Here is a 26,743-nt window from a genome sequence, read left to right as displayed (position 1 = left end):
AGAGAGCATAATTCCCTCACTTATGTTCCACCCTGCTCCTCACCCTCTACCGATGCAGTTGAACCATTGACTGTATATGAATGTACAAAGCCATTGATGACGTCACACCATTTATTCCTATGTGAAGACTCAACAGTGCATTTGAAGCTCGGGAAATCTGTTTTAGCTAAAATGGAATCACTTGGGGGGGATTCTCAAAACATAACATCGCAGTTCCTAATCCCAGAGGCGCAATTTCGCGTGACTTCCGGGAACGCTTGCGAAACAGACCAAGCAGACCTGTCCGGGGTTTGAGAAGTCGATGAGAGAAGTGAAATACTTCCTTAATTAGTAATTTTCTCAATCTAAATCCACAACCTAGATTCGAGCCAATGTCTTAAGTAGTTGAACATGTTATTACTCCAACCCTGTGAAAGTGACACGTTTTTGTCAAAAGCAACTTGATATCGAAGGAGTCCCTTTTGAATTGACGAACCGTTAGACCCGATGACGTCTTTCTGTACATGAACTTCGCCATGACATCGCCTACAATGTAATCGGGGATTTTTATTGGAGAAGCAGTTTTTGCATATCTTCATACTGCGCTGTCTTTTGATAACATGCTCAGTTTGAGCTACTCCAGGAAGTGATGTTGCAGGCTAGCTCAGTGCTGCCCACTCTCATTGAGTATCTCAAGTTGAAGGCCGATTGGGGTTGAAAACAATAGCATTCCCCACAGTTCTAAACAGCAGTATGATAGAAGATTATAGAGTTGAATACTTGCACAGCAAGAATCGTTTTTACGACCACAGTATGAGAAAAGTGTCTTGAGTTTGCTTTAATTGTAACATAATCAACACTATTATAGATTGTATACATTCAATTGTAAAGGCATAATAAAGATTTTTGCTGAATTATTTTTGAAAACCCTGACAAAAATACATTGAACATCATGGTAGATCATTCAAAAACTGACAGTTTCATAGTTTTGAATATTTTCTTCATCTATTAGAAATACAGTATCTCATGTAGCATTGGCAACTGCGAATAAAGTTCTCCACACAGTATATAAAAGTTGTGCGAAAAGCCATTATAGAAGAAGTCAACCACCCCAAAATGTAAATATGATCGAGAACAACCAAAACACACACACTTATGCACACACCAAAGTGTTTTGTGTAATACATCTCTGTCCATTCAAGTAAAATGAGCCGAAATGTTGATTGGCTGCTCTCCACCTTACTCTACCATCAATAGTGGTATCAGCATCATCATGGGCCTCTTTTTTTCTAAATTTCCCATCAGACCTTCTGCCAGTGCTGGAAGGAGGGTGAGCCCATCTGTAGCCCCACAAAGAACACCTGGTAGCGGTGCTTCCACATGACGAAGGCCCCCAGTGCACACACCAGGGCCTGGGTCAGGTTCAGGGCAATCTGAAGCAGGAAGTACAACTTCAGGGTGCCTGTGACCTCTCCGCAGTCGCTGACTCCCACGTAGGTGAAGGTCCTGGCGATTGGGTCGTGGGGGTCCAGGGTGCACACGCAGTCGTCTCCCACCTCCAGGCACCTGAAGCCGTTGGTCTGAGCATAATGGTGGCCAGAGAAGGCCATGACCAGGACAGAGAGGACCAGGCCCACTGTGCACAGGATGAAGTACAGCAGCTGGAGGAGGAGAGGAGAGGAAGTGAGCTTGTGTGTTGTGGTGTAGTGAATCATAGCATAGCTAAGCATAGTGGGGGATAAATACTTAGAGGGAGGTCATCCTTAAGGACCACTGCAGGGTCATGTTTAGCACCAATTGATATAAATGTTTTGAAACCGAGGACAGACTACCAATAACAACAATATTTCAAAGCTTTTTCTGTGTTGGAGCCTGAACATGACCCTGGTTGTCTACACTAGAGCTAAGATGACTGGAGCTCTATGTCTTTACTCAGCTTACTGTAGCACATTCAATGACTGATTGAAGTGGCTTAAGTGTTAGCAGGCCATAGTGAACCAGGTATGCCCACTCTAGCCATATCAGTTTCCAATCCAAATAGGTTTCTGTCTGCTAACGATTATCTCCCCTCAAAGCAGCCAATAAATACCTGCAGATCCTGGCTACCGGCCAGAGGTAGAACCTCACAGAGCAAGACTGTCTTAAAGGGGAACTTCACCACTTTTTAACCTCATGTTCATTATGTCCAGCACAGCAGCACCATACCAGTGTTTCCGTATTTGAAAACCTAAATGTAGTCAATTAGCTTATATAAGAAAATCACCCCCTATGATGTCATCAGGGGTCATTTTCAAAAGAATTCAGTTATTTTCACACACAAAAAACATTCTAGTTGAAAAGGAGGACTGACTGCATTAAGTAGACAGTGTTCCTGTGAGAATCCCCTGCAGCCTCCCACTTTACCTTTATCCACATGCTGTGTACAGTCGTGGCCAAAGGTTTTGAGAATGACACAAATATTAATTTTCACAAAGTCTGCTGCCTCAGTTTGTATGATGGGAATTTGCATATACTCCAGAATGTTATGAAGAGATGAATTGCAGAGTCCCTCTTTGCTGTGCAAATTAACTGAATCCCCAAAAACATTTCCAAGGCATTTCAGCCCTGCCACAAAAGGACCAGCTGACATCATGTTAGTGATTCTCTCGTTAACACAGGTGTGAGTGTTGACGAGGACAAGGCTGGAGATCACTCTGTCATGCTGATTGAGTTCAAATAACAGACTGGAAGCTTCAAAAGGAGGGTGGTGCTTGGAATCATTGTTCTTCCTCTGTCAACCATGGTTACCTGCAAGGAAACACGTGCCGTCATCATTGCTTTGCACAAAAAGGGCTTCACTTGCAAGGATATTGCTACCAGTAAGATTGCACCTAAATCAACCATTTATCAGATAATCAAGAACTTCAAGGAGAGTGGTTCAATTGTTGTGAAGAAGGCTTCAGGGCGCACAAGAAAGTCCAGCAAGCGCCAGGACCGTCTCCTAAAGTGGATTCAGCTGTGGGATCGGAGCACCACCATTACAGAGCTTGCTCAGGAATGGCAGCAGGCAGGTGTGAGTGCATCTGCACACACGGTGAGGCGAAGGCTTTTGGAGGATGGCCTGGTGTCAAGAAGGGCAGCAAAGAAGCCACTTCTCTCCAGGAAAAACATCAGGGACAGACTGATATTCTGCAAAAGGTACAGGGGTAAAGTCATTTTCCCTGATGAATCCCCTTTCCGATTGTTTGGGGCATCTGGAAAAAAGCTTGTCCGGAGAAGACAAGGTGAGCGCTACCATAAGTCCTGTGTCAAGCCAACAGTAAAGGATCCTGAGACCATTCATGTGTGGGGTTGCTTCTCAGCCAAGGGAGTGGGCTCACTCACAATTTTGCCTAAGAACACAGCCATGAATAAAGAATGGTACCAACACATCCTCCGAGAGCAACTTCTCCCAACCATCCAGGAACAGTTTGGTGACGAACAATGCCTTTTCCAGCATGATGGAGCACCTTGCCATAAGGCAAAAGTGATAACTAAGTGGCTTGGGGAACAAAACATCAATATTTTGGGTCCATGGCCAGGAAACTCCCCAGACCTTAATCCCATTGAGAACTTGTGGTCAATCCTCAAGAGGCGGATGGACAAACAAAAACCCACAAATTCTGACAAACTCCAAGTACTGACTATGCAAGAATGGGCTACCATCAGTAAGAATGTGGTCCAGAAGTTAAATGACAGCAGGCCAGGGCGGATTGCAGAGGTCTTGAAAAAGAAGTGTCAAAACTGCAAATATTGACTCTTTGCATCAACTTCATGTAATTGTCAATAAGTCTTTGACACTTATGAAATGCTTGTAATTATACTTCAGTATTCCATAGTAACATCTGACAAAAATATCTAAAGACACTGAAGCAGCAAACTTTGAAAATTAATATTTGTGTCATTCTCAAAACTTTTGGCCACGACTGTATTTGTCTTTGTACAAGTAACTGCCAAAATAAAGGAAACACTTGAGTAAATTAGGGATACAATGTCTGGTTCCTGAGTTAATTAAGCAATTAACATCCCAGCTTGCTTAAGGTCATGTATAAAAATGCCCAGTTGCCCATATTTTGTTAGAAGAAATGATCTCGGGGACTTTGAAAGAGGGGTGTCAAAGGAGTGTGTGTGTGTCACCAGATCTCAACCCATTTGAACACTTATGGGAGATTCTGGAAAGGCACCTGAGACAGTGTTTTCCAGCACCATCAAAAAAAACACCAATGACGTAATTTCTTGTGGAAGAATAGTGTCGCATCCCTCCAATAGAGTTCCAGACACTTGTAGAATCTATGCCGAGGCGCATTGAAACTGTTTTGGTGGCCCAACGCCTTATTAAGACACTGTTGGTGTTTCCTTTATTTTGGCAGGTGCCTGTATGTCCACATTGAGTAAACGGGGTCTAAAATACAGCTTGATAATGTGCAAGAGTGGCTTTGTGTGGTTTATGTAATTACAGTGTACAATCAAAATAACACTAGCCCTTCATCTAAATCCACAGGTTATGTAACAGAGCCCTGATTCGCACTGTATTTACACTCCATTACATGCTGCTTATAGCATTATGTAATGTTTGATGCTTGCTTGATTTGAAATGGCGTTAAAAGCAATGTAAACAGCTCTGAAAAATGGAGAACTACATAAATTACATAAAAAGAAGAGCATCACAAAGCCTTTCATATATCGCTGTACTCAATGTTATGTTGTTCTATGAACTTTAGGAAGACATAAAGAAAAGAAAAATATGGAGAATATTTTGTTGCGTACATTTACACCACTGATTGTATTACTTTTTAAATGTATTGTTCACGTTATGTCTACTTCACATACATTTTGAGTGGAGGAAGTCGCCTTCGAAAATATTGTATTTGTACGCAGCTCAGTCACGATGGGCAACAGTGGTATTCCTACTCTAATTGATTGCACATTCCAACTGCCTACATTGTCTGGCCAATTAAATGAGAAGTCATGTCCAATAACTGTGCTCATCTACCCATAGGCCTCCTACAGGGCCTTGCTAGTAGGCATGCTGTGCTCTGCATTTCTCTCGATACTGTACATACAGTATCACATTCAAGGTGCAACCATACAACCCTAGTCGGACCTGGGTTCAAATTGTATTTTAAATAATTTTAAATATTTTATCTGAGTTTTATTGAGATTGCCTGTTGCAATGGAACTATACTGAACCAAAATATAAACACATGAGCTGAAATAAAAGATGCCAGACATTTTCCATACGCACAAAAAGCTTATTTCTCTCAAATGTATTTAAATCCCTGTTAGTGAGCATTTCTCCTTTGCCAAGATAATCCATCCACCTGACAGGTGTGACATATCAATAAGCTAATTAAACAGCATGATCATTGTCCCCTTGTGCTGGGGACAATAAAAGGCCAGTTTTGTCAAACAATGCCACAGATGTCTCAAGTTTTGAGGGAGCGTGCAATTGGCATGCTGACTGCAGGAATATCCACCAGAGAATTGAATGTTAATTTCTATACCATAAGCCGCCTCTAACATCGTTTTAGAGAATTTGGCAGTACGTCCAACCGGCCTCACAACCGCAGACCACGTGTAACCATGCCAGGCCTCCACATCTGGCTTCTTCACCTGCGGGATCATCTGAGACCAGCCGCCCGGGGAGCTGATAAAACTGTGGCTTTGCACAACCAAATAATTTCTGCAAAAGATGTCAGAAACTGTCAGAAACCGTCTCAGGGAAGCTCCTCACCAGTTCGGCGTCATAACCGACTACAGTGGCCAAATGCGCTCACCTTTGATGGCCACTGGCACGCTGGAGAAGTGTGCTCTTCACGGATGAATCCCGGTTTCCACAGTACCGAACAAATGGCAGACAGCGTGTATGGGGTTGTGTGGCTGAGTGGTTTGCTGATGTCAACCTTGTGAACAGAGTACCCAATGGTGGTGGTGGGGTTGGGGTTATGGTATGGGCAGGCAGGCATAAGCTATGGACAATGAACACAATTGCATTTAGTGATGGCAATGTGAATGCACAGAGATACCGTGACCAGATCCTAAGGCCCATTGTTATGCCATTCATCCTCCGCCATCACCTCATGTTTCAGCATGATAATGCACGGCCCCAATGTCCCTAGGATCTGTACACAATTCCTGGAAGCTGAAAATGTTCCTACATACTCACCAGACATGTTACCCATTGAGCATGTTTGGAATGCTCTGGATCGACGTGCACGATAGCGTATTCCAATTCCCACCAATATCCAGCAACTTCGCACAGCCATTGAAGAGGAGTGGGACAACATTCCACAGGCCTCAGTCAACTGCCTGATCAACTCCATGCGAAGGAGATGTGTCGCACTGCATGAGGCAAATGGTGGCCACACCAGATACTGACTGGTTTTCTGATCCACGCCCCACTTTTTTTTTAAGGTGTCTGTGACTGACAGATTCATATCTGTATTCCCAGTAATGTGAAATCCACAGATTAGGGCCTAATTCATTGACTGATTTCCTTATATGAACTGTAACTCAGTAAAATCTTTGAAATTGTTGCGTGTTGCATTTATATTTCTGTTCAGGGTAATAGAATAGTCACAAAGTGCAAACCTCGCCCATCTGGCACTACAGCTTTTCTAAAACAAGTATTTTAAATATTTTAAATAGTATTTGAACCCAGGTCTGCCTACAGTATGTCAATGTGGCAATCAATGTTCTCTGTTTTGTAGTATATTGGCCCTACACATTAGTCTAAATCAGATTAACTGAAATCAGATTAACTGATTAACTACAACCTGGTTGATTTGAATGAGACGGGCATGTGTTTGATAATGAATGGCATTCTCCTGTATAAACATGACTAATTGTCCCATTAGAGAGAGTTTGCCTTGGTCTCCGCTCAGTTGGACAGGAAATTATGTCAGAGGATTTTCTGGGTCTCACTTTGGCGATGAATTGCATGGAGGTCCTCTCATCTGGTACGTAGGTGATGCAGTATAGGAGGAAGCCCAGCAAGGAGACCACACACAACTAGAGAAACATAGAACACAGGGGAAAATGGATTTAGTGGGGGTTATTCTCTGACTTAAATTCTTTGTAAAATATACTTGTATGCTTGGTAAGTACATCATTCTCCAATGTGTACTTAAAAAATACAAAGGCTGCTTTGAAAAGGTGTATATACTGGTATTTAGTCCAGATCATTATGACACCGTAGGTGTCTTGCATGCTCATGAAAGTCTTACGGTGCATTATAACTGCATCATAATGCATATGTGTTATTGGGAAACTGAATCCATTCGGATCTGATAAACAGATATTCATCCCAGGATTTGATCTGCTGATACCAAGTGTTGCCATGGTTTTCTAACACACACATACAAGCAAACCTCTTATTTGCAGCTGAGGGGCCTTTTCAACCCTCTTCAAGCTGTTTATCCCAAGTTCGCTATTGATATAGTGCACTTTTAGCATCATATTGTCCAAGGTGTCATCTGATAACATTATCAATGCTATGGCAAATTAAGTCGTTTTCCTCCTTTTTTGCGACAACACACTATTGCAGTCTTGTGACTAACATGCAGCATATAACTTAAATGTTTTCCCCAGGTTCTTAAGGAATCAGAATTCTCTAGAAGGATCTTGGTGACCTCCGTGTTTGTCACCGGGTCGTGAGTCACGTGAGGACAGAACCCGAGATGGATGCACCCTGTGTGAGCTGAGATGCTTCCGATTGCACACATCTGTACACACTGTAATTAGGGCATACAGGAAGCTGAGAGAAAACAACTTGTTTTTTTCCTCTACAGAAATGCAAACGTGAAGTATCTCACATAGATTACATGATTATGTTAAAGAAATGCTCACTACCATACATTGCCCTAGAAAAACAATACTAGATTAGACGGTATGGGAACATACCTAGTCAGGCCCCTGTGCTATCATTAGTAGGCCTCTATAGCCTTGGGGCTTAAAGGGTTCATCGTTGTACTTCCTATAGATTCTATATGGAAATGCTGTGTGTTATGTAAGTTGTATTACGTCTAACCCTGTGAGACTCAAGCATAGATCCAAATGAGGAAAATGTTTTTTATTACCCTTCAGAAATACACTACGTAACCAAATGTATGTGGACACCTGCTCGTCAAACATCTCATTCCAAAATCATGGGCATTAATATGGAGTTGGTCCCCCCTTTGCTGCTTTAACAGCCTCCACTCTTCTGGGAAGATTCCACTAGATGTTGGAACATTTCTGCGGGGACTTTAGGCCTGGCTCGCAGTCGGCGTTCCAAAGGCCAGTAAAGTTCAGGTGTTAAAGTGCAGGCCAGTAAAGTTCTTCCACACCGATCTCGACAAACCATCTCTGTATGGATCTCGCTTCGTGCACAGGGGCATTGCAAATTTGGAAGCACAGAATCGTCTGGAATGTCATTGTATGATGTAGCGTTAAGATTTCCCTTCAATGTAACTAAGGGGCTTAGCCCGAAATATGAAAAACAGCCCCAGACCATTATTCCTCCTCCACTAAACTTTACAGTTGGCATTCTCCTGGCATCCGCCAAACCCCGATTCGTCCGTCAGACTGCCTGATGGTGAAACGTGATTCATCACTCCAGAGAACCCGTTTCCAATGGCGGCGATCTTTACACCACCCCAGCTGACGTTTGGCATTGTGCATGGCTATTCTAGGCTTGTGTGCGGCTGCTCGGCCATGGAAAGCCATTTCATGAAGCTCCCGACAAACAGCTCTTGCGCTGACTAGCTTCCTGAGGTATTTTGGAACTTGATAGTGAGTGTTGCAACCGAGGACAGACGATTTTTACGCGCTTCAGCACTCGGCAGTCCCATTCTGTGACCTTGTGTGGCCTACCATGTAGAAGCTGAGCCTTTGTTGCTCCTAGACGTTTCCAGTTCACAATAACAGCACTTACAGTTGACTGGGGCAGCTCTAACAGAGCAGGAATTTGATGAACTGACTTGTTGGAAAGGTGGCATCCTAGGACGGTGCCACATTGAAAGTTACTGAGCTCTTCAGTAAGCCATTCTACTGCCAATGTTTGTCTATGGACATTGCATGGCCGTGTGTTAAATTTTATATACCTGTCAGCAACGGATGTGGCTGAACTAGCCGAATCCACTCATTTAAGGGGGAACACACTTTTGTATATTTAGTGTAATTGAAATAGGCCTCTGATTATGAAAATAATCTGTTTTTTAAATTTCAAGTTTGTTAAAAAAAATGTAACATTAGGCTTCAATGGTAGGAAAATGTGTGTTAATAAAAAAAACGGAGAAATTCTGTTAAAATCACATCAAAATGGATGAAAAGCATTGACATAGAACACTGAAATGAAGTCGTATTTTGTCTGAAATTGTCACGCCCTGACCATAGAGAGCTTTTTATTCTCTATGTTGGTTAGGTCGGGGTGTGACTAGGGTGGGTTATCTAGGTGATTTATACATCTATGTTGGCCTGGTATGGTTCCCAATCAGAGGCAGCTGTTTATCGTTGTCTCTGATTGGGAATCATATTTAGGCAGCCATTTCCCCTTTGTGCTTTGTGGGATCTTGACTATGGATAGTTGCCTGTTAGCACTATTATTAGCTTCACGTTTCGTTTGAGATTTATTGTTTTGTTTTGCTTTGAGTTTCACTTAGAACTCAGATCATGCTGCGCTTTGGTCCACTTATTATAATGATCGTGACAGAAATAGCCATTTTTGTATTTCTGTTGATGTGTAGAGGGGACATCAAAGTTACTCTTGAAGTATTTTATTGTCCATATTTGCAGAATTTTGAACAATCTCTCTAATTTGTCTATCAATATATGAATGTGGCCCAATGGCTCAGTTTGACAACCCTTTAATCCCAGTTTGGCAACCCTTTAATTACAAAACTACCTCTAGCTCTGGCTCAGAATGTTTGTTTATCAATTAATGTTTTTTTACATAATCACTTTATCTTAGAGAAGACAGGAAAAAATATTTATAGTCATTTACTTGCATGGATAGCCTACAACATATGCTTGCGTAGGGGGCCAGTATGGTCTTATACGAGTCGGAGGGTTTCTAATGTTTCAGAGGCTACTGATGCCACAATAATCACACAACAAATACTAATAAGAGATACATCTGGGTCTAAGGAGATGCATGTAGTGTTTGACATGATTTTTGAGTTTAGGACCTGTACCGGATGCAATTACTGTGCAGTAATAACAGTAGGGTATAAGGGCAATGTAAAGTAAAGTGCTACCTTCAGTTCCTTTCAGTATTATTTGCTTTATTTATCTGTAGACATTAGCAAACTAAAGGATCAGGGTAAGAGGCTACTGCCCCACAGCTCTGACTGGCATTCTAGAGTTGTTGTTGTCTTGCCATGACTACAGTTGCCATGACTACAGTTGGGGGAAAGTTCGAAACTTATAGAAGGGTCTTCCACGAAATGAGTGCCTTTTGCGTCCCTTTGATATTTTAAGTAGAAATTGTGCACCAATATTGAAATTTCAAATGAAGACCACACAGAGAATTAGATAAATCTGATTTTTAATATGAATAAACGCTTGCTGAAGTGCTCAAATTCAGCATTTTGACATGTCCCTCCGTCAATCCTCTGTCACTTCTAGGAAGGTTTTTACCCACTGAATTACAAAACGTCTCCAAGTTTCCCCATTATTGTAAAGCCCTAGTTATTTTGTTGCTTTAACAAATTCATTTCTGAAGATTAATATTTATTTAATGTGATTAGTGATTACGTCTGTCCCTCATTTTAAGGTCAACCCTGCTACGTGAACTCTCGTCTTAATAGTGTGAAACTATTCGTTTTTAAATATTTATTTCAAAAGAAACATTGAACATCTAATTGTCAAATCATAGAATAAAAGCTGTTCCAACTCTTTTTGGCCATTTTCTGGTGTTTTGTGGTGGAAAACTGAGTGGGTTGAGCATAACACGTCAATCCTGTTATCAATCGCTAGACAGTCTGGAAATGTTTTAACAATAAATAAAAAATGGTGAAGCTTGCATTCAATTGCCACTCCCTGTTGCACACAACAATCTTCCATTCCCCCTGTCACAATGGGATTTATGGCTGATTTAAGAAGAAATCGTAAACCCTGTTAGTCAACCCTGTTACTTTATTTGGCAATTAATATGCACTTACTAACATTTTTTTCAATTCAATGGGAAAACGTGTTTTTATGAATGTCATCTTTATGACAGAAAGTTAAAATGAGATGAAATCAAACGTTTCTTTTGACCAAGTTACACTCCTTAAAAGGCACCGAAGTGGTAGAATGACCTAGAAACTCTTTAAGCCAGTTAACTATTTCTAGAGGAGATCGATCTAATCAACAGTAAGAGAGTGAGGGAGCCAATGTGAAAATAACATCAAGCTAATTGGTAGCAGTCAACATGTTGACATTTAGAATGTCACCCAATTTGTTGGATGCGACTGAGGAAGGTTCACATGGGTCATCCATTAGGAAAACAAGGCAAACAAGGCAACTTTTAACCTGAAACTGGATCATAATTGTTATTTATGGTATCATTAGTTATTTTTTTGCCTGGCCAGAAATAAAATAACGGTATATGGAAAACTACAGCCACTGTATGTCACTGCACGGCACACTACACTCATATTGAATAGGGAGTACATCTGAAATCATTCCCTATGTAAAACCACATGGCACTAGTAAATGACTATGAGTCATCCTATCCATGTGTCATGTTTACCTCTGTGTCATATGAGGTGGGGAACTTTCCCATTAAAACAGCTATAGAAAAGGCAGTAAAGCATGATAAACAACCCTTATTTTGAGTTTAGATGTAACTAATGTAAGATAATGTGTGAATAGAGAGATAAGACTTTATTTTAAGAATGTGAAATGTCAGAATGATAGTAGAGAGAATAATTTATTTCAGCTTTTATTTCTTTCATCACATTCCCAGTGGGTCAGAAGTTTACATACACTCAATTAGTATTTGGTAGCATTGCCTTTAAATTGTTTAACTTGGATCAAACATTTCGGGTAGCCTTCCACAAGCTTCCCACAATAAGTTGGGTGAATTTTGGCCCATTCCTCCTGACAGAGCTGGTGTAACTGTGTCAGGTTTGTAGGCCTCCTTGCTCGCACACGCTTTTTCAGTTCTGCCCACAAATGTTCTATGGGATTGAGGTCAGGGCTTTGTGATGGCCACTCAAACACCTTGACTTTGTTGTCCTTAAGCCATTTTGCCACAACATTGGAAGTATGCTTGGGGTCATTGTCCATTTGGAAGACCCATTTGCGACCAAGCTTTAACTTCCTGACTGATGTCTTGAGATGTTGCTTCAATATATCCACATAATTTTCCTGTCTCATGATGCCATCTATTTTGTGAAGTGCATCAGTCCCTCCTGCAGCAAATCACCCCCACAACATGATGCCGCCACTCCCGTGCTTCACGGTTGGGATGGTGTCCTTTGGCCTGCAAGTCTCCCCCTTTTTCCTCCAAACATAACGTAACGATGGGCATTATGGCCAAACAGTTCGATTTTTGTTTCATCAGACCAGAGGACATTTCTCCAAAAAGTACGATCTTTGTCCCCATGTGCAGTTGCAAACCGTAGTCTGGCTTTTTTATGGCGGTTTTGGAGCAGTGGCTTCTTCCTTGCTGAGCTGCCTTTCAGGTTATGTTGATATAGGACTCGTTTTACTGTGGATATAGATACTTTGTACCTGTTTCCTCCAGCATCTTCACAAGGTCCTTTACTGTTGTTCTGGGATTGATTTGCACTTTTTGCACCAAAGTACGTTCATCTCTAGGAGACAGAACGCGTCTCCTTCCTGAGCGGTATGACGGCTGCGTGGTCCCATGGTGTTTGTCCTTGCGTACTATTGTTTGTACAGATGAACGTGGTACCTTCAGGTGTTTGGAAATTGCTCCCAAGGATGAACCAGACTTGTGGAGATCTACAAATTTTCTTCTGAGGTTTTGGCTGATTTCTTTTGATTTTCCCATGATGTCAAGCAAAGAGTCACTGAGTTTGAAGTTAGGCCTTGAAATACATCCACAGGTACACCTCCAATTGACTCAAATCATGTCAATTAGCCTATCAGAAGCTTCTAAAGCCATGACATCATTTTCTGGAATTTTCCAAGCTGTTAAAGGCACAGTCAACTGAGTGTATGTAAACTTCTGACCCACTGGAATTGAGATACAGTGAGTTATAAGTGAAATAATCTGTCTGTAAACAATTGTTGGAAAAATGACTTGTGTCATGCACAAAGTAGATGTCCCAACCAACTTGCCAAAACTATAGTTTGTAAACAAGAAATGTGTGGAGTGGTTGAAAAACGAGTTTTAATGACTCCAACCTAAGTGTATGTAAACTTCCGACTTCAACTGTACATACTGTATGTGTTTATACACATCATTAGGCCATGCATGCAATGAAGGTAGAAGATAGGTCCATTCAGCTACATTCTGGGGGATGAGGCAGTACAACCCAGTGTGCATTGTAGGTGAAGTGCATGCGAGACACGGTAGGTAGAGTATCAGGACAACAATAGTGGCCATATTGAGTGTACATGCATGTAGATACACAAGGTTGCATTGGGTTGTTAGACGATGAGGACGAGGATCCATGCAGTCACGTAGTGAGGTGAGTTGAAGATGGATATAGGGACCTAAGTCAGTTAAGGCAAAGGCCCATGCAGCTACAACAGTGGCACACGGCCATATTAAGTGTCCATGCATACAGAAAGACGAGGCGGGTCCATGCTTACAATGATGCCGGCCCAGTGTGGTGTCTCCCTGGCCAGGAGCGAGGGGCTGATGGTGACCATGAGGAAGGCCACGGCTGTGATGGCCACCCCCAGCAGCAGCTGCAGCAGGGCAATGAGCAGGGGGAAGCGACAGCCACAGCACTTGTGAGCATCCTCGGGCGCTGGGCCTCCCTCCTCTGCTCTACCCCCTTTCTTCTCCTGGATGGGGGGCGCTCCTCCGCTCTTCTCCCCTCCTCCAGATCCCTTCTTTCCTTCTCCCATTCTTCACCTTCTGCCTTGAGATGAGACTAGCGCGTATTCTTCAGCTCCTTGGGAGGTTGTTTTCTCTTTCTCTTCTCTCTCTCTTTCCTTTCCCGTTTCTTTGTCAGTGTCTTACCGTTGTGCTGTCTGTCAGTGTGCTACACTGCTCCCTGCCACGCCCCCCGTTCCCTTCCCCTCTCTGCTCAGGGTTCCTCTCAGTATTATCCCTGCTCGGCTGCTAGGCTATTTGGAACCAGAGAAGGCTCTGAACTAATATGGAAAACATTTAGGGCAGATTCCTGGAGCGGCTCCGGGCGCCACATATAGCAGAGCAGCAGCACACTGTGGAGTAAAAGAAGAGGAGGAAAGGGGGGGGCAGAGAAGACACAAGGGGGGACTCCAACACACGATCAGAAGCACCACTGTGAACAGACAATTGCATAGAAAATGAAGGAAGCTTGCTTTAATAATAAGCTTGTTGAAATAAAAAAGCAAGTTCAGTAGCAGTTGGGCCTATGGGTTAAAGGAAGATTGGCACAGAGGACGTCACCCACGTCATTCTCGAATGAGAGTGGTTGGATCACTGTTGTCTACACCATTACATGCCAAGTGCTGGAAGCCAAAGTCACATGATTTAGTGGAAGAAGTAATGTGATCGGGAGACATGTGAGGACATTACTGTAGCTCTGATCCTCTATTAAAATGATCAAAACATGGATTAATTGGTCCAATTACAGTTCAGCCTCTAGGGTATATAAGGAATTTGGGGGTATTCTATTAAATATCTATGCCAAAGTAATGGAATAAGTCATTACAAATTATTATATGGTTTCAGAGTGTCACGCCCTGACCTTGGAGAGCCTTTTCATTTCTCTATTTGGTTAGGTCAGGGTGTGATTAGGGTGGGCATTCAAGTTTTTCGTTTTCTATGTTGGCGTGGTATGGTTCCCAATCAGAGGCAGCTGTCTATCGTTGTCTCTGATTGGGGATCATATTTAGGCAGCCTTTTCCCACCTGTTGTTTGTGGGATCTTGTTTTTGTGTAGCTGCCTGTGAGCAGCCCAGAACGTCACGTTTCGTTTTTCTTCTGTTTTGTTTGGTGAGTATATTATTTATTAAACATGTGGAATTCTACGCACGCTGTGCCTTGGTCCAATCATTATGACGATCGTGACAGAAGATCCCACCTAAACTGGACCAAGCAGCGTGCCCGGGAGGAGATGGCATCCTGGTCTTTGGAGGAGGTTGAGGAGAGAATATCCTGGACTTGGGGAGATTCATCTGATGGTCCCCTGGTACCAGTTGAAAAAATGAATGGAAGTATACAGTGCATTTGGAAAGTATTCAGACCCCTTCACTTTTTCCACATTTTGTTACGTTACAGCCTTATTATAAAATGGATGAAATCATGTTTTCCCCTCATCAATCTACATACAATACCCCATATTGACAAATCAAAATCAGATTTGTATAGATTTTTGCAAATGTATTCAAAATAAAAAAACTTAAATAATACATTTACATAAGTATTCCGACCCTTTACTCAGCACTTTGTTGAAGCACCTTTGGCAGGAAATACAGCCTTGCGTCTTCTTGGGTATGACGCTACAGGCTTGGCACACCTGTATTTGGGGAGTTTCCCCCATTCTTCTCTGCATATCCTCTCAAGTTCTGTCAGGTTGGATGGGGAGCGTCACTGCATAGCTATTTTAGGGTATCTCCACAGATGTTCGATCGGGTTCAAGTCCGGGCTCTGGCTGGGCCACTCAAGCACATTCAGATACTTGTCCCGAAGCCACTCCTGCGTTGTCTTGGCTGTGTTCTTAGGGTCGTTGTCCTGTTGGAAGGTGAACCTTCTCCCCAGTCTGTGGTCCTGATCACTCTGGAGCAGGTTTTCATCAAGGATCTCTCTGTACTTTGCTCCGTTCATCTTTCCCTCGATCCTGACTAGTCTCCTAGTCCCTGCCATTGAAAAAAATCCCCACAGCATGATGCTGCCACCACCATGCCAGGTTTCCTCCAGACGTGATACTTGGCATTCAGGCCAAAGAGTTCAATCGTGGTTTCATCAGACCAGAGAATATTGTTTCTAATGTTCTGAGAGTCCTTTAAATTCCTTTTGGCAAACTCCAAGTGGGCTGTCATGTGCCTTTTACTGAGGAGTGGCTTCTGTCTGGTCACTCAACCATAAAAGCCTGATTGGTGCAGTGCTGCAGAGATGGTTGTTCTTCTGGAAGGTTCTCCCATCTCAACAGAGGAACTCAGGAGCTCTTTCAGAGTGACCATGGGGGGGCCTCCCGAGTGGCGCAGCAGTCTAAGGCACTGCATCGCAGTGTTAGAGGCGTCGCTACAGACCCGGATTCGATCCCAGGCTGTATCGCAGCCAGCCGCGACCGGGAGACCCATGAGGCGGTGCACACTGGCCCAGCGTCGTCCGGGTTAGGGGAGGGTTTGGCTGGCTGGGATGTCCTTGTCCCATCGCGCCCTAGCGACTCCTTGTGTCGGGCTGGGCGCATGCACGCTGACTTCGGTCACCAGCTGTACTGTGTTTCCCCCGACACATTGGTGTGGCTGGCATCCGTGTTATGCGAGCAGTGCATCAAGAAGCAGTGCGGCTTGGCAGGGTCGTGTTTCGGAGGACGCATGGCTCTCGACCTTCGCCTCTCCCGAGTCCGTATGGGAGTTGCAGCGATGGGACAAGGCTGTAACTACCAATTGGATATCATTCAAAAGTAAAATATATATACAGTGGGGAGAACAAGTATTTGATACACTGACAATTTTGCAGGTTTTCCTACTTACAAAGCATGTAGAGGTCTGTAATTTTTATCATAGGTACACTTCAACTGTGAGAGAAGGAATCTAAAACAAAAATCCAGAAAATCACATTGTATGATTTTTAATTAATTAATTTGCATTTTATTGCATGACATAAGTATTTGATACATCAGAAAAGCAGAACTGAATATTTGGTACAGAAACCTTAGTTTGCAATTACAGAGATCATACGTTTCCTGTAGTTCTTGACCAGGTTTGCACACACTGCAGCAGGGATTTTGGCCCACTCCTCCATACAGACCTTCTCCAGATCCTTCAGGTTTCGGGGCTGTCGCTGGGCAATACGGACTTTCGGCTCCCTCCAAAGATTTTCTATTGGGTTCAGGTCTGGAGACTGGCTAGGCCACTCCAGGACCTTGAGATGCTTCTTACGGAGCCACTCCTTAGTTGCCCTGGCTGTGTGTTTCGGGTCGTTGTCATGCTGGAAGACCCAGCCACGACCCATCTTCAATGCTCTTACTGAGGGAAGGAGGTTGTTGGTCAAGATCTCGCGATACATGGCCCCATCCATCCTCCCTTCAATACGGTGCAGTCGTCCTGTCCCCTTTGCAGAAAAGCATCCCCAAAGAATGATGTTTCCACCTCCATGCTTCACGGTTGGGATGGTGTTCTTGGGGTTGTACTCATCCTTCTATTCCTCCAAACACGGCGAGTGGAGTTTAGAGCAAAAAGCTCTATTTTTGTCTCATCAGACCACATGACCTTCTCCCATTCCTCCTCTGGATCATCCAGATGGTCATTGGCAAACTTCAGACGGGCCTGGACATGCGCTGGCTTGAGCAGGGGGACCTTGCGTGCGCTGCAGGATTTTAATCCATGACGGCGTAGTGTGTTACTAATGGTTTTCTTTGAGACTGTGGTCCCAGCTCTCTTCAGGTCATTGACCAGGTCCTGCCGTGTAGTTCTGGGCTGATCCCTCACATTCCTCATGATCATTGATGCCCCACGAGGTGAGATCTTGCATGGAGCCCCAGACCGAGGGTGATTGACCGTCATCTTGAACTTCTTCCATTTTCTAATAATTGTGCCAACAGTTGTTGCCTTCTCACCAAGCTGCTTGGCTATTGTCCTGTAGCCCATCCCAGCCTTGTACAGGTCTACAATTTATCCCTGATGTCCTTACACAGCTCTCTGGTCTTGGCCATTGTGGAGAGGTTGGAGTCTGTTTGATTGAGTGTGTGGACAGGTGTCTTTTATACAGGTAACGAGTTCAAACAGGTGCAGTTAATACAGGTAATGAGTGGAGAACAGGAGGGCTTCTTAAAGAAAAACTAACAGGTCTGTGAGAGCCGGAATTCTTACTGGTTGGTAGGTGATCAAATACTTATGTCATGCAATAAAATGCAAATTAATTACTTAAAAATCATACAATGTGATTTTCTGGATTTTTGTTTTAGATTCCGTCTCTCACAGTTGAAGTGTACCTATGATAAAAATTACAGACCTCTACATGCTTTGTAAGTAGGAAAACCTGCAAAATCGGCAGTGTATCAAATACTTGTTCTCCCCACTGTATATACATATATCAATATATTCATTTTTAAATAAAACATAAAAAGGGTGACCATCGGGTTCTTGGTCACCTCCCTAACCCTTCTCCCCTGATTGCTCAGTTTGGCCAGGCGGTCAGCTCTAGGAGTCTTGGTGGTTACAAACTTCTTCCATTAAAGAATGATGGAGGCTACTGTGTTCTTAGGGAACTTTAATGCTGCAGAAATGTTTTGGTACCCTTCCCCAGATCTGTGCCTCGACACGATCTTTTTGCTCTGATATGCACTGTCAACTGTGGGACCTTATATAGACAGGTGTGTTCCTTTCAAAATCATGTCCAATCAATGGAATTTACCACAGGACTCCAATCAAGTTGTAGAAACATCTCAAAGATGATCAATGGAAACAGGATGCACATGAGCTCAACTTGGAGTCTCATAGCAAAGGGTCTGAATACTTATGTAAATAAGGTATTTCTGTTTTAGTTGTTTTATATAAATTTGCTAAAATGTATAAAAACATGTTTTTGCTTTGTCATCATGGGGTATTGTGTGTAAATTTATGAGGATTTAAATAAAATAACAATTTAGATGAAGGTTGTAACGTAACAAAATGTGAAGAAAGTTTAAAAAAAGTATCTGTTCCATGTTATGAATATGTTATGCATGTGTTTGTATGGGCTAATAGCAATAAACCCTGGGTGTTGCTTTGGGTTTACCACTGTCATCGGAGATTTGCCGCTAGCTCGGTTTCCATCCAGCTGCCGACAGATTTTCATGCAAATAATCTAAAATCCGCATAAGAACTATATGGGTATTTTACCACCAGAGATGTGTTTCCATAAAATTGACCTATTGCGGGTAACAGGCTGTGCATGATGACGTAGTACACATAAAAAAATAACTTTTGTGTTTAAATTCCCATGTACCAAATAAAGAATGCAAGTTAAATAGTTTAGCATTGCATTTTCAACTCTACTGATGGTTTTGTCCCCACCAAAAATTGCGTTACATTGCTAATGTGCCCACTCTGGTCTTGGCACGTGCACCAACAGCTCGCAGATAGAGTGCGGGTAGGATAGCCTTTCATGACTAGATTATTATGGACAAAAGAGCGAGATTATTTGTATTTGTCAAACCGGAGCCAAGCATCGATGATCAAGCAGCATCAATGATATGTTTTGTGGTCCTTCCACTATGACTCGGGAAAGCATGCAGTTTATTTGGCTACAGATAAAATAAATGTATGAACATCACAAGGTGGTGAAAGTACACGCGGTGATTGATGCTCCTTTCCAATAAATATCGTGAGAGACATTATGATCGATGCTTGGCTGCCGTTTGACAAATAAAAATAATCTTGCTCTTTTCTTTTGTCCATAATTATTTCATCATGTACGATATCCTTCCTGCACTGTAGGCTATCTGCCAGTTGTTGGCTAAAGCATGCCAACACCAGAGTGGGCACATTCACTATAAAACGCGGATGGAAACTTTTTTTTGTTACTCAAGTTTATATTAAAGAGAGAGTTCACCCAAATTACACAATTACACTGGTTTCCTTGCCCTTTATGCGTTCTGTGTGACAGCAATCCATGTTTTGGTTTAGTTTCCCTGGCAGTGGCTGGCACTGTTTCCAAATGTTAACGTTTTAGCATTCAATGTGGCACAAATCCCATTCAAGTCAGGGGCCCGATATTTGCATTTTTCGCGCATCATGTTCAAATCATCCTTAAATGACTTTGGTGAGCATCACAATACAGTTTAGATACTTTCGGATTATTTGGATATGATGCGTAAAAAAATGACTTGAATGGGATTTGTGCCACAAATGCTAAAATGTTAGCATCTGGAAACAGTGCCAGGGACACTAAACCAAAGGATGGATTACTGTCATACCTTGTCCATAGACTATTTAAAGGATAAGGAAACCAATATGTAATTTGGGTGAAGTATCCCTTTAAATGTTTCTATAGCTAGGTGTTACATGGTATATTACATGGCCAGTGTAAGTATACTGAAGCTGCTTGGTTATATGGTGAAACCTATTTTAAGTTAGTGTAGCCTACTACCAAGACGTGACACTATTTGCCTATGTATTACTAACAACATAACATATTTATTACATATTTATAATAGTGCAAGTTTATTTCTTCCAATGATCTCCAAAGTATCAATATTGAATCTTAATAAAATGGCATGTCTACTTAGTAAAACATGTTTCAATAGCCAAGCAAGCATGCATAAGTTAACACATAATTGTTTCTCTTCTCACATGGGCCATGTTCACATTAACTTCATGTGCTCAACAATAATGTAGCCTAATTGTAATGCATTATGCATAGCACAATGACACGATTGCATACATTGTTACGAATTTGTTCATTGGAAGATGTCAACACGGTTGAATAAGGAACTGCTGCGCACGTTTTTGTGTAGCCTACTCAGACAGTGCCATGGTTACTGAAAACGCACCTCAGGGCGGCTGGCGGGCTGAGAGACTCAGCGCGAGAAGGGATGAGCAGCCTACCTCGCCCCCGGGATGTGTGTGTGTGTGTGTGTGCGTGCGTGCGTGTGCGTGAGCGCCTTATGCACACTCTACTTGCACGTACGCACGCGAAAACACAGTCCCGTGTGCGCGTTGCATTCACGTACATGGTCAAAGCGGAGCTCAATTGGATGAGGATGTGCACCGGCAGAACGGACATGATATAATACACAATTATTTCAGTCGTTTGACTATGAATTTGAACTCCAATAGAATACCATACATTAATAGATATGTCTTAGTTTGCATTGCCATAGAAACGGGTTGTGACGTAGCCTACTAGACCGGGTCTTGCAAAGGTCTTAATTACCGGACGTTGTGCTGCTGCAGTTTACACGTGAGTTGGAGCTGTTCCGACTCGAGGCGCGCGTGCGCTGTGCACTCTCGCACAAACTGCTCGCAAAGTGGCAGTTGAGGAAAATAGACTATCGAGAACAGTCGCGGTGCAACATCTCCCAAACCTTCTCTGTCTGCTGGTTTTGTAATAACAAACATTGTAAAGACAAAGTGGAATAGCCTACCGACAAGTTATGGATGAAAGAATACCGCGTCTGCAAGACAGACAATTTACTGATCATGAAAAAAAATTTGGGTAATAATTTCATTTTTAGGACAGTATGGGCTCTGTCCATAAACTATTAGATGATCACCCTTGGTACCTTTATAACTATGTGACTATCCTGCCCTCTTTATTTATTTCAGGTTGGAATACTCCTCACTCTACATGTGTAAATCGAAAAGAGGACTGAAGCGCGAAGATGGCAAGGTATGCGCTCATTTAGTCTTGTTTGTATCTCAATACAATGTCTGATAGCTAACAAGTCATTGTAGGATAACACAACTGTCTTGACTATGTGGCACTTGATGTAGAATGAATCTAACACTGTCATTCGTTTCTGTGGTCCTAATCGAATATATCTATCTTATTATTCCTAGGACGCGTACAAGTTACCACACCGATTGATAGAGAAGAAGAGGAGAGACAGAATCAATGAATGTATCGGACAGCTGAAGGATTTGTTACCCGAACATCTCAAACTGACGGTAAGCTTTTGTAATTGTGTAGGATGATGTATAGCCTAATAGTGTGTGTTTTTAAATTACTGTTTTGTTAAATGGTTGTTGAGTAATTGGATATCATGTTTTTCCCTTTCAGACGCTTGGGCATTTGGAGAAAGCGGTTGTTCTCGAGTTAACTTTGAAGCATTTAAACGCTTTGACTGCAGTCACTGAGCAGCAACACCAGAAGATTATTGCTTTGCAGAATGGTAAATTGTTACATAACCTCCAATGACTTTAATTTTTGACTTTTAGGTTTCTCTACTTAGGCTACTTTGGGTTTAGAGTTGGGCTTGGATAGGCTATGCGTAAAAGTTATTGTAGCCTAAATCAAATTCGATAGGCCTATTGGTTGTGTTCTCACAGTTGATTACGATTAAATCATGTACTGTAAATTGTGTCGTTTCTAACTTTTTCAGGGGATCGATCGATGAAGACGTCCATTCACGCTGATTTGGATGCGTTCCACTCCGGGTTCCAAGCATGTGCCAAAGAGGTCCTGCAGTACCTCAACAAGTTCGAGAACTGGAATACGCGCGAGCAGCGGTGCGCGCAGCTCATCAACCACTTGCACAAAGTATCTGCGCAATTTCAGCCCAGTGTGCCACTGCTCCATTCCCAGCAACCTGCTGGAGACGTGCTGGAGCGGGATGGCCAGAAAGCGGAAAGCCAAGCAGGACATGACCGTGTATCGGTCATACAGAGGAGCCACGGGGAGCTTAACGAGAATGACACAGACACAGACAGTGGATACGGGGGTGAGGCGGAAAAGACCGATGTGAATAAAGGATGTGACCGTAGCAAAGCAGTAAAGATAAAGCAGGAGTTTGGGGATGACCACGCAGCCAAAAAAACGAAGATGAACTGGGCTGGAAACGGTACGACGGGCGCAGACACGACCACCAGACCCGATCTGGCCTTTATGAACTCTTTGATGGGAATAACTGGCGTGGGACAGCAGACTCCATTTTGCATGCCTTTTTACTTCATCAATCCCTCTGCAGCAGCAACCTACATGCCGCTATTCGACAAAAGTAACCTAGAGAAGTTTGTGTACCCTGCTGCGGCAGCAGCTCTCTCATCCCCGTTTCCATGGTTATACCCCGGCCTTAACTCACACGCTTCGGCAACTGCAGCGGCTGCTGCAGCCGCAGGTGCATTCTCCACCATGTCGACAGAGAAGAGCTCTGGATTCGGTTCCAACTCCAAGCACTCTCTCTCTGACGACAGTGACATGTCAAACGTGGAGCCGGGCTCACCTGAGGAGAGGGAGGACAACCCTGAAAATGATGATGATTATGATGATGATGATGATGATGATGATGATGATGGTATTAGGGAACGTCTCCCTAGACAACGAAAATGACTGTACATAATGAAGATAACATTAGATTTTATTTCTTGTAAAAACGGTCTAATTTACCTGTGTAGCCTATATCCTAATTGGATCTACATTCTGCATATTATTTTGTTTAGGATTTTCTGATAGCTGTCTGTTTTTACCTTATTTTCATATTTTCAATAATTTTAATTGATAGTAGGAGTTTCGAGACAAGTTTCACAGTTGAATTTCTCCTGTATTTTGGCCAGGCAGGGGGAAGTTGTGACAGTCTGTGCCTTTTGCACTTAATGCAAGAGTAATCTGAATGATAATCGACAATGATTGACACTAACAACATGCACACGTCTGTTATTACTACAGTCCTAGGGTATATTGAGCTGGAGTTAGTTTTTCCATTGACACAACCTTTAAAACTGGCAATATCAGTGCCAAAGCATCAAGATAAACAATCTGCTTCTATGCGCAGTATTATCCTCAGATCCCCAATCAGATACTAGTCACATTGGATGTATGGAGTTGCAAATGACCTCCACGAAGGTTAGAATCAACATTGCTGACTCTGACTACAGTATGACTAACGGTGATAGGTGTGTTTTGATCCATTTCCTTGTACATATGCACTAAATTGACCCCCCCCCCCCCCATACACACACAAATGACTAACTAACTGGATAAATGACTACGTATTATGTAACTCCCTATCCATGCCAACACATTTTGACTTGTCTATTTAGTCTTCTGGAATTTTCAATCACCTCCTCAAATAAGTTTTTCTGACTGCGAGTGCTGATATTTGGCATATTAAAAAGAAGCACTTCATTGGAAGATGCTGTTTTATGACAATTGACAATTATGTCCCTGATTGGTTGGCATCTCTGCACACATAATGAGACACCGCGCGACCTGACGGCTACCTCCAGCAAAATGATACTAGGTATGATAGCACCTTATAGAACTTTGATATTGAATGTAACTACCTGTGTATTTCTTAGCTCTGGAAGTTTGTATGTATAGGATTAATGTCTAGTTCTTTACTATTTGAGAGATAAAGTGCACTTGTTTCTGCCTTTGGAAAATCCCCCCTGTTCCCTCCCAACACTCACTTTCCAACTATTCTAGTCTATCACTGTCTATTTTTAGAAAATCACTAAACTAGAGGGCAGACATTTTACTCCAGACTGTACAGACTGTGAATGTGTTTGAAGAACCAGATACTAGGCTACTACAGATATTGAAGCTTTTTAGTGATTTTGTGCAGACCTTATAAGCCACTAATCATAGCTCGTTTTGGGTAATAAGTCTTATTGTACTTATAAAGCTACATGATACAACTGATACTCAGCCTCAGAATGGAGAAGTAGCTGTAGTATCACATTCTAACACAAACACATACAGGATAGGTGTATGTAGATGGAGAGGTAACTTTGGTCAGGGACCGATAGTTCTGATAAATGTCCTTTTAAAATGTACAATCCTTGTTTTTTTCTAAGAGATTCATTCATGCAAATGTGGTGTTTATTGTGTGTTTTGAGTTCCTTGTGTGAGTAACTACATTTAATTTGCATACCCAGTATTGCTTATTTTTAGCTTATGTTCATCAGCTCTTGCCTCAAATCCGCTATGTTTTAAACCAGGGCTCTCCAACCCTATTCCTGGAGAGCTACTCTCTTGTAGGTTTTCACTCCAACCCCAGTTTTAATTGACCTGATTTAGCCTATCAACCCGCTCATTATTAGAATCAGGTGCACTAGATTAGGGTTGGAGCAAAAACCTACGGGATGGTAGCTCTCCAGGAACAGGGTTGGAGCAAAAACCTACGGGATGGTAGCTCTCCAGGAACAGGGTTGGAGTGACTACCTACGGGATAGTAGCTCTCCAGGAACAGGGTTGGAGTGACTACCTACGGGATGGTAGCTCTCCAGGAACAGGGTTGGAGTGACTACCTACGGGATGGTAGCTCTCCAGGAACAGGGTTGGAGTGACTACCTACGGGATGGTAGCTCTCCAGGAACAGGGTTGGAGTGACTACCTACGGGATGGTAGCTCTCCAGGAACAGGGTTGGAGAGTTTAAACGGTCATCAAAAGTGACAAGTGTGTGTAAATAATTTTGTGAATATACTATGGAATATATGTCTGATGTCAATGTCCAAAAATATTTAACCGAGCAACTGTTGCACATTTCGTTAATGCTTTACACATATGGTGTTCTAAATTATTGCTGACAAGTTGCAAAATAAATATCAGACCAAAAACTACTTGGATGTCTTATTGTTATTTATTTGTTTACCACAAAATGGATAGTTTGCTTCATAGACACACTATATATACAAAAGTCTGTGGACACCCCTTCAAATTAGTGGATTCAGCTATTTCAGCCACACCCGTTGCTGACGTGTATAAAATGAAGCGCACAGCCATGCAATCTCCATAGACAAACATTGGCAGTATAATGGCCTTACTGAAGAGCTCAGTGACTTACAACGTGGCACCTCATAGGATGCCACCTTTCCAACAAGTCAGCTAGTCAAATTTCTGCCCTGCTAGAGCTGCCCCGGTCAACTGTAAGTGCTGTTATTGTGAAGTGGAAACATCTAGGTGCAGCAACGGATCAGCCGCGAAGTGGTAGACCACACAAGCTCACAGAACAAGACCAACGAGTACTGAAGCGCGTAAAAATCTTCTGTCCTCAGTTGCAACACTCACAGAGTTCCAAACTGCATCAGGAAGCAATGTCAGCACAAGAACTGTTCGTCTGGAAATGGGTTTCGATGGCCAAGCAGCTTAGCATAAAAGCCTAAGATCACCATAAGCAATGCCAAGCGTCGACTGGTGTGGTGTAAAGCTCGCCACCATTGGAATCTAGAGCAGTGGAAACGCATTCTCTAGAGTGATGAATCACGCTTCACCATCTGGAAGTCTGATCGACAAATCTGTGTTTGGCGGATGCCAGGAGTTTGGTGGCTGAAGATTAATGGTCTGGGGCTGTTTTTCATGGTTCGGGCTAGTCCCCTTAGTTACAGTGAAGGGATATCTTAACACTAAAGCATACAGTGACATTCTAGACAATTCTGTGCTTCCAAATCTGTAGCAACAATTTGGGGAAGGCCCTTTCCTGTTTCAGCATGACAATGCATCCGTGCACAAAGCGAGGTCCATACAGAAATGGTTTGTCGAGAACGGTGTGGAAGAACTTGACTGGCCTGCACAGAGCCCTGACCTCAACTCCATCGAACACCTTTGGGATGAATCGGAACGCCAACTGCGAGCCAGGCCTAATCGCCCAACATCAGTGCCGACTTCACTAATGCTCTTGTGGCTGAATGGAAGTCCCAGCAGAAATGTTCCAACATCTAGTGGAAAGGCTTCCCAGAAGAGTGGAGGCTGTTATAATAAATCCATATTAATGCCCATGGTTTTGGAATGAGATGTTCGACGAGCAGGTGTCCACGTACTTTTGGTCATGTAGTGTAGCTATAACAT

At 42.7% G+C, this 26,743-nt stretch overlaps 2 protein-coding genes across 2 annotated transcripts; one reads left to right on the top strand and one right to left on the bottom strand.

The window, feature by feature from the left end:
* Window positions 1-802: 802 nt before the first annotated feature.
* On the bottom strand, window positions 803-14,344 carry LOC139540158 (sarcospan-like). Its single transcript, XM_071343749.1, has 3 exons — window positions 13,747-14,344; window positions 6,922-7,008; window positions 803-1,640 (listed from the first exon to the last, which is right to left on the bottom strand). Exons 1-3 carry the CDS (start codon window positions 14,005-14,007, stop codon window positions 1,281-1,283), a joined length of 708 nt encoding a protein of 235 aa, XP_071199850.1. The 5' UTR covers window positions 14,008-14,344; the 3' UTR covers window positions 803-1,280.
* Window positions 14,345-21,011: 6,667 nt separating this feature from the next.
* On the top strand, window positions 21,012-25,518 carry bhlhe41 (basic helix-loop-helix family, member e41). Its single transcript, XM_071343748.1, has 5 exons — window positions 21,012-21,453; window positions 21,564-21,627; window positions 21,798-21,905; window positions 22,018-22,129; window positions 22,340-25,518. The coding sequence occupies exons 1-5, from the start codon at window positions 21,392-21,394 to the stop codon at window positions 23,284-23,286; spliced, it is 1,293 nt and encodes a 430-aa protein (XP_071199849.1). The 5' UTR covers window positions 21,012-21,391; the 3' UTR covers window positions 23,287-25,518.
* The last annotated feature ends 1,225 nt before the right edge of the window (window positions 25,519-26,743 follow it).

This window comes from Salvelinus alpinus, chromosome 15 (assembly GCF_045679555.1).
Source record: "Salvelinus alpinus chromosome 15, SLU_Salpinus.1, whole genome shotgun sequence".
Taxonomy (NCBI): domain Eukaryota; kingdom Metazoa; phylum Chordata; class Actinopteri; order Salmoniformes; family Salmonidae; genus Salvelinus; species Salvelinus alpinus.
The sequence above is the reverse complement of the archived record's forward strand: the minus strand, read 5'-3'. Positions and strand labels throughout refer to the sequence as shown.